Source organism: Macaca fascicularis, chromosome 15, assembly GCF_037993035.2.
Source record: "Macaca fascicularis isolate 582-1 chromosome 15, T2T-MFA8v1.1".
Taxonomy (NCBI): domain Eukaryota; kingdom Metazoa; phylum Chordata; class Mammalia; order Primates; family Cercopithecidae; genus Macaca; species Macaca fascicularis.
Genome location: NC_088389.1, coordinates 76918396 through 76934737, shown reverse-complemented (window position 1 = coordinate 76934737; position 16342 = coordinate 76918396). Strand labels below are relative to the sequence as shown.

Genomic DNA, 16342 nt, shown 5'->3' with positions numbered 1-16342 from the left:
CAGATTTATATTTCCATGTCAAAGAGACAATTAACATTGCAGTAAAAAAATAATTACCCCTCCGCTGGCCTTTGCTTTTTGAAGCTATATATTCCTGGCGAAGCCTCATTAAATTACTTTTAGACTTATTATACAAGTTTTAATTAGCATTGTGCACATTTTAACTGTATATATATTCTTTCAGTTTTCCTGGTTATAGGAAATTACACCGGCTGTGTCAACATTTGTCAATGTGAGGACAAAACTACCTCCGATTCTGTTTTTCAAGAAGTAGGCCTCATTTTTAAACTGTGCTAACTGTAGTCTGAGATGACTAAAATATTATCAGTTGGGATTTTTCAGGAACAGTTCTGCATTTCTGTCGTTTGCTAAATATACGAGCAAAGTCCCGAGCAGTTTCAATCACTCAGGCCGCCGGACCTCTACCTCTAACTCACAAAGAAAGCCCATTTTCCTGTTGGCTGCAAAACTCCCCCCAGAAGCAAGTGCTGGCTCCTCGCAGCAGTAACTGATCCTACGATCCTTGTTAGCATTTCAGGAAGTCACTGCCTGCGTGGTCCTTCTCTCTCGGGTCCTCCACTCTCCTGGAAGGTGGGAGAAGGTGACCCCGCCGGCAGGTTGGGGAGAAAAAAGGCCGCCTCCAGAAAACTTAGATGGTTAGCAATAATTCCCCCCAAGGAGAAAGAAAGTGTGCTTGAAATACACCTTTCCTACTCTGTGTGTGTGTGTGTGTGTGTGTCTTAGTCATTCCTACCCAGGATATTCGGGAGTCACTGACTTCTGAGGTGGGTTTAGAAGCTCTGTTCGCCTCAGTTTCACACGATTGAGGGGGCTGTGTGAAGGGAGGTCCAGGTTCAGTGGTACTGCGAGAACCACATGTCTAAGTCGTTGTAACCCGAATGGGGAAGCCTCCACCGCCGGTTATCTCCTCCTCCTAGCCTAGGCTAGAGACGAATTATCTGTTTACGAAATCACACCAAACAAAACAAGTGTCGAATGCGCCCCGGACTTTGCGAGGGCCTTTCCTACCTGGTCTTCTAGGATGCGGCTGCTGCCCTAGACGCTGGCTCCTCAGTAGCATCAGCACGAGGGCCACAGCGGCGGGCGCCCCTGGCGCTGCCCACTCCCCCGCGAGCCGCGGGATGTGAACCACGAAAACCCTCACTCGCGGCGGGCCGCACGCGCGCCGAATCCGGAGGGTCACCAAGAACCTGCTCACCATGTTCTCGCCGCCTCTACTGCCGAGCTCGGCAGCCGCTGCGCCGCCCTTTGGCACCAGAGGTGAGCAGCGCCGCTCCTGCCCCCCTAACTGCAGACTGGGACCCACGCGCCGCCCCCTGCCCATCTCCGCCCTGCAGGCGCGCACCCGCCTTCCCTGAGCGCGCCCGCCCCCCACCTCCACCCCCACCCCCACCCCCGCCCCCACTTCCACCCGGACCTCCAAGATCTCGGAACGGCTCTGAGCCCTGCGCACGCGGGAAGGGCTGCAGGAGGCGCCGGTAGAGAGGCGCGCGCGCGGGCGGCTCGGGGCCCGCGTTCCTCTCCCTCCCGCCTACCGCCACTTTCCCGCCCTGTGTGCGCCCCCACCCCCACCACCATCTTCCCACCCTCAGCGCGGGCGCCCCGCGGTGACGGCTCAGGGGCCGGACGCCTGGAACGCAACTCCAGGGAGCTCGCCCCCTAGCTACATCCGTCACCTGACACGGCCCTACCAGGAACAGCCGCGCTCCCGCGGGTTCTGGTGCTGCTCGCGTCCCCGCTCCCCTATTCCCCTTGCTTTATTCCTAGCTCCCCTCGTCGAAAGTCTTACATTCTTCGAACTAGATTGTTTAAAAAAGCAAAAGGAAGAAAGGAAAGCGAGGTCATCTCATTGCTCTCTCCGCCAATCAGGAGGCTGAATGTCAGTTTTGAACTAAAAGCCGCTCCGCTCCTCTTCTAGATTGGGAAAACAAGCGAAATTAAACGAAACCGCTGCACGCCTCCGACGCGACATCTGGACACGGCGTGGCGCTGGCGCTGCGGGAGCTGCGGGCCCGGCCTGGCGCCGGACTAGGTAGGTGGAGTCGCACCCGGGGGTCCCAACTGGGTCCGGGCGCCCCTTCCCCTCCCAGCTGCTCGGTCGCCGAGGGCGCCGGACTGGGACAAGAACGGAGTCCTTTGTGTCTAGCCCATTTTTATTTTCGGTTTTAACCTTCATGACAGGCGCAGAGCATCTGAGCGCTTCTTCCTCTTTCCTCTTCCCCCCGCGCTCTCCTCCCCTGCGGGCCGCTCTCCTCCTGTCGCCGCGTCCTCGCGTAGAATGGTTGTCTTGGCCACCGTTGACTGCAGCCGCCTCCACGCTCTTTCAGGCGCCCAGACACCCCGACACCCCTTGATCCCGCCGCCTGACTCCTAGGCGTAAGCTCTCGCTCCTGTCTCCCCCTCCGTGTCCCCTCCTCCCCTTTTCTTCCACATCGCCGATCCTTTCTGGAATGTCTGTCTCCCTTCTTCCTTTCCAGCCAGGGCACAGGAAAAGCGGTCCTGTCTGGGAACAGTAAAAGCAGGGCAAGGAAAGGAAGGAGCGGCAGAAAGGAGGGGTGAGTCGAGGACACAGGGGTAGCCCGAGAATGCGGAGGAGCCGGGTCCTGAGCGCGGTCTAAGCGAGGCTCGGCTCTCGGCCAGGAACTCCGACGCGGGCTCGCAGGCTCTCCGCGCGCGGGAAGTCGAGCCCAGGACGCCGCCTTCAGGCCGGCGCGCTGACCCGGTGCCCCGACCCGGAGTCTGCGGTCTGCTTGGATCTGTCCTAAACCCGCGGCCTGAGTGGCTGGGTGTGTGCCAGAGGATACGGGACTAGGCCCAGCTCCCGGAACCTGGAAATGTGGCCAGCTTCTCAGTGGCTTCCTGTTCATGCGCTTGGGCCTAGTGGCCTAGTTGAAGAAGTGGAACCACAGCGTGAGCCGACAGGGCCTTACAGATCAGAAGTCAAGCCCCCCAACCTTACAGGGGAGGAAAGTGAGGCCTGCACTGGCGGAGCCACCCACTAAAGGCGGTGCGGTAGCCTAGAGGAGCGGCAGACTTCTCTTTCCCCATCCCCCGCTCCATCGCTTGACTTTGCTGCCGGACCTCTGTCCAAACCCAAGACAAAACGGGGCCGTTTGGATAAAGTGAGATTTAGTGATCACTCTTACGTGGCCACTCTAAATATCTATCTAGATATTTACAAATGCACCTCACCGGTAGGTAGAGTTCACTTAGAATTTACCCAACACCGTGCTTTGTGCTGGGGCCACATGCCACCTGTCTGTCTAGTATGACTGCTCTTTCTCCCTCTTCACAAATCTAGCTCTTTTTCCTTCAGGTCTCTTCTGAAGTAGCCCCTCCTCAGAAATGCTTCCCTTTCCAGGCACCCTCATACCACCGTGATTTTTTCCTTTGTTTACTTTTTTGTTGTGTAGAATGTCAGCTCCATGGGAACCAGATCCTTCTATGTGTCTTCCTGTGCACCTATGCCATGCCCCCAGCATTCCCCTCCTCCCACCACCTTCACCAGGCCTCTGCCTCTGTAGGAGGGCATTAGATTTTGTGTCCTACAGAGAAAGGGCGCTTTAGAAAGGGTTAGTTCATCCTGGAAGAAAAAGGATGTCGGATGCCAGCATAGTGTCATTTAAAGATACTGGAGGAATGGAGTGGGGGCGGTGAAGAGTTTCTTGGGCCTAGACAATGTAACTAGTTGTTGCAATGAAGCATGGTAGGGGAAGGAGAAAAGGCAACTTATTAAACATCTTTTGAAGTCGCTATCTATATCAGTCAGTTCTCCAGAGAAACAGAACCAATCGTGTGTGTGTGCGTGCCACACATATGTATATGTATATACACACAGTCATGGGGTTGCTTAACAACAGAGATACATTCTCAGACATGTATGTTTAGGCGATTTCATTGTTGTGCAAACATCATATGCAAACCTGGATGGTATAGTCTATTATACATCTAGGTTATATGGTATGGTCTATTGCTCCTAGGCTACAAACCTGTACAACATGTTACTATACTGAATACTGTAGATAATTGTAACAGAATATAGTTTTATATCTAAACATACCTAAACACAGAAAAGGTAGTATGTTGTGCTACAACTTTAGGACAGCTATGACATCACTAGGGGGTAGGAATTTTTCACCTCCATTATAATCTTATGGGACACCATCAATATGTGACTGTGGTTGACTGAAGCATCGTTATCCAGCACATGACTCTGTGTGTGTATACAATTTTATGTATACATACATTATATGTCTACACACATATGTTGGGGGGGGAGAAAGGGAGAGAGAGAGAAAATACTTATTTTAAGGAATTATCTCAGAAGATGGTGGGGGTTGACAAATTGGAGACACAGGGGAGAGTTGATGTTGCAAGTCTTGAATCCAAAGGCAATCTGGAGGCAGAATTTCTTCTTCCTTGAGGGACCTCAGTCATTTCTCTTAAGCTCTTCAACTGCTTGGATGAGGACCACCCATATTATTGAGAATAATCTGCTTTTTAAAGTCCAGTGACTTAAATGTTAATCACATCTAAAAAATACCTCCACAGCAATATTTAGACTGGTGTTTGACTAAAACACTGCGTACCACAGCCTAGCCAAGTTGACATACCAAATTAACCATCATATTATCCCATCGTGCCTGAGGGGTTCTCTGACCCTCAGTTTTCTGAGGATCAAATTTAAATTGAGGGATCTGTTTTTATTTATTGGACCCATATAGCTCAAAGTATAATCATTTTCTCTCCACAGGAACTAGACCTAGAGATAAGGGTAATTGCTTATTTCAGAGGAATGCCATCTGAATAAGAGGATAATTACATAGTAAGCTCTCTGTTCAAAAAATGTAGATGTTAAAATTTGAACTCTGAAATTCCATCTTAGTTTCCGCCACTGCTGCTGCCCAATAACTGTTCTCTTTCAGTTGCAGTATGCAGGGGAATTTTAAGTTTAATATTAGTCTCAGCAAAATACAATGATGAAGATGACTCTCTAGCATAACAATGGGTATGTGGTATTCCAAATCCTTTTGGAATTTGGAGTGAGTTTTGGCTATGTGCTCTTCAAAAAATTAATAATGAAGAACCGAGCATGCACTTTCACTTATATTACTTATTTTATCCTCACAGTGGCCTTTCAAAATTGGGATTATTACTCCTGTTTTACAGGTGAAAAGAATGAGGCCTAGAAAGGCTCAAATCTTGAACACTTCACAGCCAGAAAGAGCCAGGGCTGGAATCATCAGGCAGGCCTTTGGGCTACAAGCCTTGTGCCCTTTTTGTTGTCCCAAAGGCCAGGGTCGATAGGGAGTGAGTTATCTGTGGGTCAGTTACACAGACAGAATCACTGAATATTGGAACTTTTTGGGGTTCTCTTCCATTGGCCTAATAACCTGAGTTAATTGAGTTTTTTTAACAGGGTAAACAATTTGCTGTTTTAGATCAGTGAATTCATTCCATAGGTGGAGATAGGAGAGAAAAATATTAGTGAATATCCCTTGTATTGTTCTCCTCCTCCCGCAACTTAATGTCCTAGGACACTAGCTTTATCCCTTAGGTAACTCTTCATTATCCAAATTTCATGAGAAACTTTCCTAACATTGCACATGCTCAAAGTCAAAATCCCAAAGTCATAAGAAAAAAGATGCCATAAGCAAGATTAAAAAACAATTATTTGATCATATACGTTAAGAGTAATTACTAGACTCTATAAGTAAATACATAATCCAGTAAAACAACAATTGAATTAAAAAGGGCGAAGGATATAATAGTTTATAGTAGAATATGTGCAAATGGTAAAAAAAATGAAAAGATAATCTTACTCATTAATAAACAAATGTAAACAGAAACAATGACATATAACCACAAGTGTGGCAAAAAGAAAAAAGACTACTTTGACAAAGTTGTCAGGAAACAATCACTCTTACTATTACAACTTGGCATAATTGTTTTGAAAGGCAGCATTACAATATCTATCAAAACTGTATGTTCATATTTGTACCCTCTGACTCAGCTATTCCACTATTTTAAGGATGTAAAGACACACAAATAATGTATGGCAATATATACACACATACATACTATATAATATATAGTTCATATGTATATGTTTATGTATATATCTATATACTTATATACACCCTTCGACTCAGCAATTCTATTCCTATAACTCATATATGAAACATATATAATACATATGTTTATATACACATACGTACACACATATCTGTAAGTATGGGAAGATGTACACACACATACACATATATACATACTTATGTATATATGTATTTTATGTATGGATACATATGTATATATGGATAGATTTTACACCCACAGACACATTTAGATGTGTAACTTCAGCTAAAGCAATTTCACTCCTATATAAATTGCTACAGACAACTTGTATAAGTATGCAGAAATGTTTCTTTATAGCTGTGTGTATTAGCAAATAAAGTGCAAGAAAGAGAAAAACAATTGACATGCTTGTGAGGAGACTGTTTTATTTATTTATTTATTTTTTTGTTAGGGCTCATTCATAAAATACAAAACCGTGCAGCCATAAAAAATAATGAAGTACATCTATATGCACTGACAACAGAAGTTGTCAAAGATCTATTGCTAATTAAAGAAAGCAAATGACAGAATAGTATGATCCCATTCATGTTTTCCAAATACACGTGCTGGGGGAGAGATGTTTGCAATTATATGTACTTATATTTCTGGAAGGATAATTAAATATTTGTAATAGTGGTTACCTTTGGGTAGTAAGAATGAGAGTGGGAAAGTTTCAGATTTTTGCTTACCACTTTTTGCTTTCTGGACTGTTTGAAAGTTTACCATAAAGCAAGAATTATTAAATAACAACCACAGGAATGTTGGGGCTCAAACCTAGAAATTCTAATTTTGTACACCTGGAGCTGATCAGCAAGTCTAAATGTTAAAACATCCCCATGGGTGATTCTGACATGGAGCCAGGGTTGAGAAATAATTTTCTCAAATGGAAGGGATTTTAAACTTGTTGCCCTCAAATGACTACTGAGGCAAACACCATTCTTACAGACATAAGAAACACTTGGAGCAAATGTGTAATAAAGTGTTATGCTTCCCTAGAAAGGGGACGACCTTAAATCTTTCTGTTTATGGTGGTATTTAAACATATTAGAAACTCCTAATTTTGGAATAGGCTTATTGTGATAAATCTAAATATCAAAGGCAGTCCAGAGATTAGCAAGTAATGGAGGATGATGAAATGTTTCTCAGAAAATATTATAGGTGGCATTTGGGCAGGAGATTCCGAGAATGGCGAAAGGGTACCTCTGTGCCCTAGGAAAAGTGATAGAGCTTAGAAACTCAGAACTCAGATGGAATGAGGAGCCATGCCATATACATCTTTCCAACAGTCACCCTCCAGAAGAAAACTCTGTGTTGACAAAAATCTGCTGACTTGTCTGTGGGTTTGTGAACAGAATAAACTGTTTCTTCTTTTATGTTTATGTATTATTGCTTATAACTATATTCTAAAATATATAATAACAAATAATAACAGTACTTGCAGCTTAATGAAAGAAAAAATGCAAGTATCTTATTTATACTAAGAGAGGAGAGAAAACTGAAGAACAATGGATTATCCTTACATATTTGGTTTGGGATTACATTGAGAGCTACCTAAATACCAGAAACTCATTCTTGGTCCTGACTCCTACTCTGTTATCCATAGCTCAGTACCTACTATCTGGTGCAGAAAGAAGTGGAATGGAATTATCAGGAAGACCCAGTTTTTAGCCAAGACTAAAAGTTTTTAGCTAAGGGGATAGAAGAATTTGTGCACAGATAGAAGGCAGATGGGAATTTGTTTAAAACGGAATGGAGACCCAGAGGTCACATAAGACAGGGTTTAGAGGAAGTAGCCCCAACAACATCATAATACAGAGCACTGATAATGAGATGATAGATAGATTATGCATTTGGGGAGGAGGCCAAATATAAAAAATAAGACATGGTTTATTTACTGTAATTGGTCTTAAAGTTTTGAGTGGAACTCTGTTGTAAAATATTTTCTGTGCCAGAGCTGACTCCTTATACCTACTGGAAGTCTAATGCCAGGGGCTTCTGAGTGGGAAGTGGATTAGTAGGTGTTTGGGGTCCTTTGTAAACTTCTAGTGTAATATGAATAGCTGTGAGGTAGTCAGCGTGTCATCTTAATACATTGTTCTTAGTTCTTTTTCCAGCAAACTCTTTGTTTTACATTTAGTTCACACCGCAAATTAGTAAGTCAGGCTTGGTGCTTTTTGACCCACACATTAATTTACAATTAATGTGCTTAATGTACACTCCGTGCCAGTTACATATTATTAATTAGTGGCACTAGTATTAGTTCAAATTTTCTTTTATTATGTAATTAATAGGGCCTATGTTTGAAAGTTACTGTGTTTCTGTAAAATGAAGTATTTTTTTCCTTATAAAAGGAATGACATTAAAATCTCCTGAGTAGGGAATTTAAGAGGCAAGAAAGGAGTAATTTCATTTGGATAGCTGAAATTGAGAAAAGTTTTATAGAAACTTTTCAGGTATGAAGGATAGTAGTAGAGATGTTACATGAGTTAGCACTCATATATTGAATTAGTTAAGGAACCAATGTGGGAATCTAGGTCTTCTATCTTCCAGTCAAGTCCTAGTTTCACTTTTCTTCATTCCCTCTTCCTTTCCTGTCGTTATGAGTAGAATAGGAAGATACTGAAAGTGTTGAGGCTCAACTGTTGCTCCTTTAAGTAATTTCTAAAATTAAAATTGTCTTATTTTCATATATATGTGATTGTGTATCTAGGTATCTATTTGTAGCTTAGTAGTTGAACACCGTGAATTACACCAACCTAAGCATTATTTTCCAAGTTTTCATCAAATAACTAGTTTCTGTTAATACTGAAAATCTAGTAAACGTGTCAGAATTTGGTTATGATTAGTTGCTGACATAAAACATGAGGGCAGACTTCACTGTACTTTAGAAGATACTGGCTTTCACATTTGCCACAGAAGGGAATTCACATGAGTGCTTCTTCAGATAACGTCTCTAAGTTTTGCATATCATTAGTTCTACTTGCTCCACTTTTGATAGAGTGGCAATGTATTGAACATTGTAAAAATTATGCCCTATGATTAAAAAAATCCATCTCTGGTAAAGCATAAAAAGAAAATGAGTATATTTTTCACTGTTTAAAATAATTGAGGGAGTAATTATAGAGTCAGCAAAAAGAAAAAAAGAACCCTACTGACTTATCACATATCAATGCACACAGTGTGTTTTTAATATTTTCAAAAAAGGGAAGGCAATCTCAATGTAAGTGTAAATGAAATTAGTTTTTGCATATATTTGCTGAAGGTCAGTTACCTAGCTTCATACGATAAATTATTTGGCCCTGGACACAATATTGTGTTTGCCATACTAGGGAAATGAAATATGAAAGTATTCCTAAGTATAGATTTTCCTAGAGGCATTTGGGGTTTTATCAGTCTCGAGCTCTCCTCTTGAAACTGTTTCATTCCTTAGTTATGAAATTACTAATTTTAACCATTTAAGGCACAGGAAATTTTACATAATTTTGATTCAATAGCAAAATACCCTTTAAAAAATTAATCCACTTAGGTGAAAAAGACAAAAATGAAGCCAAATGAATGTTATTAAATTTATAAATTTATTTTACTTTCCAGATCTTCTTGGAATAAATGTCAGTAGAATTTGTATAAACCTTGGTAATGTCTTAGACTTAGATACAAACTTAACAGGTATATTTAATTTTCTGTAATTCCACAATGGAGCCAGAAGCAGGACTCATGAAAATAGTAACTATATGTTTTTGCATGTATCCTTCAAAGTGAAATCCTTAACAAATTTAACAGTATATATTAGGCTGCTGATGAAACAGCTAAACCTGTCTGCCAGGTGGCTTCGAATATGGAATTAATTTTTACATGGCATCGATAAGTTACTATTTCAATACAACCATGTGGTAATTGATACCTAATAATGTTTTAGGTTTGTACCCGCCCCCCCCAAGAAAAAAACCTAACAAAACTAAAAAGCAGTGTAATATAGTACTGTGGGATCCACAATAACATTTTCTTTAGTTTCCCTTAATATCAGGTTGTCATTAGGAAAGATTCCACAAGTTATTTAAACTAGAAATGAAGTAACATGTTTCATATCTATTTCAAGGGATAATTTTTCATGACCCAGTATAATGCAACTAACAAATTTAAACGTCTTGGAATTTAAGATATAGAGGTCATATTAAGGGATTTTATAAATCAAACGGCAGATTTTAAATTATCAACTGACTTCCTTTACATAGAATGTTTTCTAGTAATTGTAAAATACTGTCACTTTAAAAATATTATTCTTGTAACCTCTAATGATTGAGTGCTTAAGTGATAACTAGAAATATATTTTCTGTCTCTGTGCTTCAGTTTGAAAATGGAGGTTCCATAATCTTTGTTCCAAACATTTGGGTTCTTATAGGTGTTTTTTTTGGGGGGTATTCTCCATATTGTTGACATTTTAAAATAGTTTTCAAACAAGCTGTTTATATTCACTAGAAGTTAGAGAAAGAAAAGCCTCCTTAGGAACTTACAAGGGAGATCACTGTGTATTTCTGCTTTTTTTTTTTTTTTAAGTTATCTTCATGTGTATCATTATTGATTTTGGAGGACAAGCTGGTGCAACGGGAAGAAAAGCAAGACAACCATAATCAGCTTTGGAACTAGATGCACTTACTTTGTGCACCCATGGAATGAATATCTTGTGATCTTTGGCAAGTTATTTGATATTTCTTTGCCTCATTGTCCTCATCTGGGAAACAATACCTCTCAGGTTTATGTATTAAATGAACAAATATATTTTAATGCATACCTGGTACAGATTATGTGTCAATAAATATATCCTTTCCCCAATAATATAAGATCTGATTCTCAACTAACTTTCCCCAGTAATATGTTCACTTTGGGAATAGGAATTGGTAGAGAAGTAAAGATTTGTGTATTCAACTCAGATGTACTCCTTCTTATAAGTCTCCACTCTCCAATTACTTTTTTCTGTTCCTTTTTTATCTTTTAAATGTGTATCTAGTGGAATGAGCATTTAGAAGCATAATACATGTATAAATTTTGTGTTTAATTTTCTATGGCATATGTAAGCAGTTTTTATGAATTGCTGGTATTGCTTCTGAGCAATTATTACAAATGTTGAGAGAAGGGAACCCCTGTGAACCTTTAACATTTCTCAGGAGTTAGTGGTAAATCCATGAACATACATTTTTAAACCAAATTACCCACCTCTTGGAGTTCAATCTCTGTTAATTCTTTATGGAAGCAGTGAAGTATCAGTTCCAATGATATAATGATAAAGCAACCCTGGAAATTAAATCCCAAAGCAGTGCACCTTTAGATTGTTCAGGAGATAGTACGACATCCCATGAGCCATCACATATTTTCAAGTTTTTATAGTCAATCTATTTTTTCAGCAATCTTTTGGGAAATATGCCAAGACAATTTACTGCATACGTGCATCTATCTTCTAAAAGACATTTGGGATATTTCTTAGTCTGACCTCTGCACCCTGAGACACTCTATAAAGGAAACAATCAGAAAAATTTAACAAAGAAATAAATAGGTTAAGAAGAAAGCAATCTAGGCATTTGCACTGAGTTTGCTACAGCGCCATTGCTACATTTAAGAGCTGTAGTTCTTCCTCACATTTTAACTGAGAGCCACCAGTTATAATGTTACTTAAAATCTCCCCATTAAATAAGACAGTTGCTGAACAACTAAAAAGTACAAAATATCACAAAATCAAAAAGCAGCAAGTCACAAGGCGATTTCCGCATCCTAGCATATGTGTGTGTGTGTGTGTGTGTGTGTGTGTGTGTGTGTATGAAAGAAAACGTTACAGTTAACCGTTAAAATTGCTTTCACTCCATTCCACCACCTCATCCTGTGGAGTCTGCCTCCGGAACGCCGCGGGAATCTCTCAGTGTAGTTAAAGCAAAGGCCAGCACCCTCTGCAAAGGTGCTCTGCGGCGTCGTGATCCAGGGATTTTAGGATCTGTCGTGGCTTGCACATCCTCTCTTACCCCTCTGCTATCTGGTGGAGTTGGGCGCGGGTCTCCAGGGCTTCCAGAGAGTGTCGTTTCGCGTGTTACTTGCCATGCACACAAATTAAAGCGCCGCCGGGCACTTACTGAAGCCCACCTCTGCCGTCGTCCACTTTGTCCTCAGTCTTCAGGTTTTCCTTTTTGCCTCTAGGGCCTAACTTGTGGGTTCGCCTTAACTCCTCAGCAGACAGTGGAGTGAACGCATCGACTGCCCCCACCCAAATGCCAATCACTGCCTTCTCCCGCTCGGCGCTGGAGTCATTCCATCGGAAGATTCTTCTGTAGCCACCAGGGCCGGTCAAGGATTTCATATGCACTTTCCCTCAGAAAAACCTCTGGAACGTCACACACTCCTAAATATCCCTGGAAATCTGCGTCTCTGTGTTTGGCTTCATGGTGAGTATCGAGGGCCAGATCCGGACAAAGAAAAAAATGTATGGAAGGTTATTCCCGGTCGGCTCCTCCTTCCTGCGAGTCTCAGACAGGCTTGTAGGCTTACAGGCTTTCCGCCACTCCCCGTTGGCAGCCTTCATCGAATTAGGTGGGTGGGGGTGGGAAATTGGGGAAGAAAATAAAGTCGTTGTGGGCAGCTGGGGAACCGGGCGGCTGGGGAACCTGGCGTCAGTCCCCCGTGGCCGCGCGCAGGTACCCTGCAACGTCACGGTGGCCCCGCTCCTCGGCCAGGTCCACGGGCAGACGACCCCAGGCATCGCGCACGTCCAGCCGCGCCCCAGCCCGGTGCAGCACCACCAGCGTGTCCAGGAAGCCCTCCCGGGCAGCGTCATGCACCGGTCGGGTGAGAGTGGCGGGGTCAGCGCAGTTGGGCTCTGCGCCGTGGAGCAGCAGCAGCTCCGCCACGCGGGCGCTGCCCATCATCATGACCTGCCAGAGAGAGCAGAGTGGTCAGAGCCAGGGTGGGGGCAGGTATGGGAGATGCCGGCAGGGGCAAGGCAGGTGGAGCCATTTAAAGAAACACCTATTTGTGAAGTATTCACCCAGTGCAGAGGTGTTCAGGTCTCTGGTGTCTGGTGTTTCTTCATTTGCTGATGCAATCCGCTTTCCCACCCCACCTTCAGGTTATACTCCACTCAGTACAAATTAAATGCCATTTTATTCTCTAAACGTGTAGAGACAAGAAAGTTGATGGTAAAGTGATGATCATCATTGTGGAAAAACACATCTTGATTTCCATCGGAACATGGGAATCTATTTTGTTAAGTGATTTATGGGCAGAGTTAAATTTATTTGGCTTTTAAAGTTTTAAATTATTTGCCTTCCTGACCCCTCCTCCATAATCCAGGTCCAAAAATGTTTATTAGGCACTCAACTACTGTTTGTTAGAAGTTGGGAGTAATGGTTTAGGGGAGAAAATAAACAATTAAATTTCTTTTTTATTCCTTTCTTTTTAAAATTTATTTAGTTCTCATAGCAAATCCCGTGTGGAAGGCTTTTGTTTGTCATGTGTCTGTACTCATAACTGGATTGTACTGTGATAATTTGAGCCAAAGTTGGAGATTAGAAGGGAAAAGTAAATTAAATCATGCAAAATCTTATAAAATTACAAGAATAAATGATTTTTCCTTAATAAACAGTTCATCATTTTTATTTTAGAGTGTAATATTTTTAATGTAACATAAAACTAACTATATATACTACAGGATTTTATAATAGCTAAGATTTAAAAACGTTAAATAGTAAATATTTTGCTATATAAAAAGAGCTTGGGCCAGGCACAGTGGCTTATGCTTGTAATTCCAGCACTTTGGGAGGCCAAAGTGGGCAGATCACCTGAGGTCAGGAGTTCGAGACCAGCCTGGCCAATATGGTGAAATCCCGTCTGTACTACAATAAATAAATAAATAAATAAGCTGGGCATGGTGGGGCGTGCCTGAAGTCCCAGCAACTCAGGAGGCTGAGGCAGGAGAATCACTTGCACCCTGAAAGCAGAGGTTGCAGTGAGCTGAGATCACACCAGTGCACTCCAGCCTGGCTGACAAAGTGAGGCCTCGTCTCAAATAAATAAATAAATAAATAAATAGAGCTTGGATGTTAGCAATCAGGATGATGCATAACTTAGAAAAAAATGATGTTTTGCAGGAGTAATCCTGTAGCAGCCCTTTGTGAACATGAACATTATGAAAACATTTGCTGTCATATTTTAAGTTAATTATAAGATAATTTTTGGTAACAAATGTCTAAAATTGAGTTATTTGTTATGGGTTTATGTACTTTAAAATATACCATTTAATTGAAAGGCAGTATACTTCTCATGTTTTGTCAGCTTGTTTCATTAATATTAGAAATGTTCATTTCATCTCTTGAAAACCATAAGTTATATCTACTAGTGATGTAAGGATAGTTTACATAGAAAAAAGAGGGGAAAATAGCTGTTCTTAGTATTTCAGAAAATGGTGAATTACATATATAACTTGTTTTTATAATTATTAATAGAATTTTAAGTTTTTAAGAAGCACTTTACAATAGTTTTGCTCCTTTAAAAATCCCTTATTTGTTATACCACTATTCTAAGAATTCAAAAGAAATGAACACTTCTTTAAAATCTACACTATTAACAAGATTCCTTAATATTAGCTTAGTTTTGGAGGGTGATAGTGAGGTGAATACTGAATATGGCCAATAGCCAACAGTAAAGTACAAAAGCATTGTCCTAGATTGTAAAATAAATTAAAAATATCAGTACTAATTAAAGCAGGATTCGTAAACATTGAATAAGTGTATTTTAACGATGAAGATAAGGATGCATTATTTATGAAGATCCTTTGCCATTCAAAAAGGACCTAACAGTTGCTGCAGGAATATTTTTGTAATCTGGGCACTGAGTATGATAATTAAAGAATGAGAAACCTATAGAACTATATATTTTTTCTCTTATGCATCACTCATAAGACACTGCTAACATAAAAGGAACTAAGTGCTGTGGCTGAGGATTCCGGTCTCATTCCTTTGAATTCAATTAGCCTCCATGAGAAAACAATACAACAGATTTCATATAGTAGCTTAAAAGTTTACACTGATTTTTTTCCATGTACTATGATTTTGTAGAATTCCTTAAATCCAATCCAGAATGTGTAACTTATAGTTTACTTATCTTTATCGTTGAAAGCAAACAGACAAGATAATCGTCCTCCCTAAATAACCTTTCCTTTTCGCCTTTTCTCCCCAATTCAATCTATTCCTTGCATCTCTGATGATGAGATGGCAGAACAAAAACCACTAAAAAAGCTTAAACAGTGGATTTTTCAATGTCTCTCTTTAGAATTTTTGCTGGATAAAAGCTTGTTTTACGCCTGGGCTGCACACCTCCGGCCAAGGGAGACTGCTATACAAATCTACATCGGCGATCTTGATTCCAGCCCCGACCCGCCGAGGCCGCGCCCCGCGTTCGCGCGCCCCCTGCCGGCGAGGCCCTGGGGCCCCAGCTACCTGGATCGCGCGCCTCCCGAAGCGGTTGACTCCGTTGGGATCCGCGCCGGCTTCCAGGAGCTGTCGCACCTTCTCCACTAGTCCCCGCGCCGCGGCGCTGGTCAGGCCCTCATCGCTGCCGCCTCCACTGGGCATGCCCTTGTTCTCCTCGCGCATTCCGCAGTCCCCAGACGCGCAGAGGCCCGGATAATCCACCGTTGGCCGTAAACTTAACGACACTCCTCCCTTCTTTCCCACGCTGCTCCGGCGCACTCTCTCCTTCCTAGAAGAGCTGGGCTCAGCTTCATTACCCTCCCGCCGTCCTTCTGCGGCTTGGGGCCCCGTGCTATGGTCAAGCCGCCGGTAGTTAGCTCCGGGCTTTTCCTGGCGCTCAAGAACTAGCGGGCGCTCCTGGATTGCTTCTGGGGAAAAGCGCCTAGCGCGGCCGCAGTTGAGCTCAAAGCGGCTCTGGCCGCAGGGTGCGGACGCGTCGCGGAGTCCTCACTACCCTGCCTCGCTCTGGCAGAGTGGGGAGCCAGCCGGCAAAGAATTCCGTTTTCAGCTGGGCCAAGGGGCCGGCCTCTCCCCACCCCCTTAGGCTCCGCCCCCTGTCCGCTGTGCTCGCCGGGAGGCCAGGCCCCGGCCGACGCGTCACGAGGGAGGGGAAGCCTGCCCAAAGGTGCTGAGACGCATGCGCCAGAGACTGGGCCAGGGAGCCGCCAGGAATGCCGGCTGGACTGCTCGCTGGATGTCCG

General features: G+C 42.7%; 3 protein-coding genes across 8 annotated transcripts in view; 1 reads left to right on the top strand and 2 right to left on the bottom strand.

Moving 5' to 3' along the window:
- The window catches only part of CDKN2A (cyclin dependent kinase inhibitor 2A), a 26641-nt gene extending 23840 nt beyond the window's left edge, over nt 1-2801 (bottom strand). Inside the window, exon 1 of one of the 5 annotated variants that reach the window (XM_045373326.3) lies at nt 1439-2801. Coding sequence is in view for 1 of the 5 variants with exons in the window: in XM_065530456.2 (XP_065386528.1) it covers nt 1220-1222 (3 nt within the window). In the remaining 4 variants the exon portion in view is untranslated. Of the gene's footprint in view, nt 1-1029; nt 1319-1438 lie in introns of those variants that run through there. The other 4 variants (XM_065530458.2, XM_065530457.2, XM_065530456.2 and 1 more) reach the window with 4 other exon arrangements.
- Nucleotides 1693-16342, top strand: part of LOC141408724 (uncharacterized) — a 229239-nt gene continuing 214589 nt past the window's right edge. Inside the window, exons 1-3 of one of the 2 annotated variants that reach the window (XM_074018121.1) lie at nt 1693-2053; nt 2203-12560; nt 12810-16342. In XM_074018121.1, coding sequence (XP_073874222.1) covers nt 16279-16342 — 64 coding nt within the window. In that variant the 5' untranslated portion in view covers nt 1693-2053; nt 2203-12560; nt 12810-16278. The remainder of the gene's footprint in view (nt 2054-2202; nt 12561-12809) is intronic. The other variant, XM_074018122.1, reaches the window with a different exon arrangement.
- On the bottom strand, nt 11177-16108 carry CDKN2B (cyclin dependent kinase inhibitor 2B). The gene is made up of 2 exons (XM_045373327.3): nt 15609-16108; nt 11177-13046 (listed from the first exon to the last, which is right to left on the bottom strand). Exons 1-2 carry the CDS (start codon nt 15762-15764, stop codon nt 12786-12788), a joined length of 417 nt encoding a protein of 138 aa, XP_045229262.1. The 5' UTR covers nt 15765-16108; the 3' UTR covers nt 11177-12785.

Coding starts and splice junctions, on each gene's coding strand:
- CDKN2B (XM_045373327.3), bottom strand. CDS start 15,764: ATGCGCGAGGAGAACAAGGGCATGCCCAGTGGAGGCGGCAGCGATGAG. Junction 13,047..15,608: donor TCGGGAGGCGCGCGATCCAG/GTAGCTGGGGCC, acceptor TCTCTCTGGCAG/GTCATGATGATGGGCAGCGC.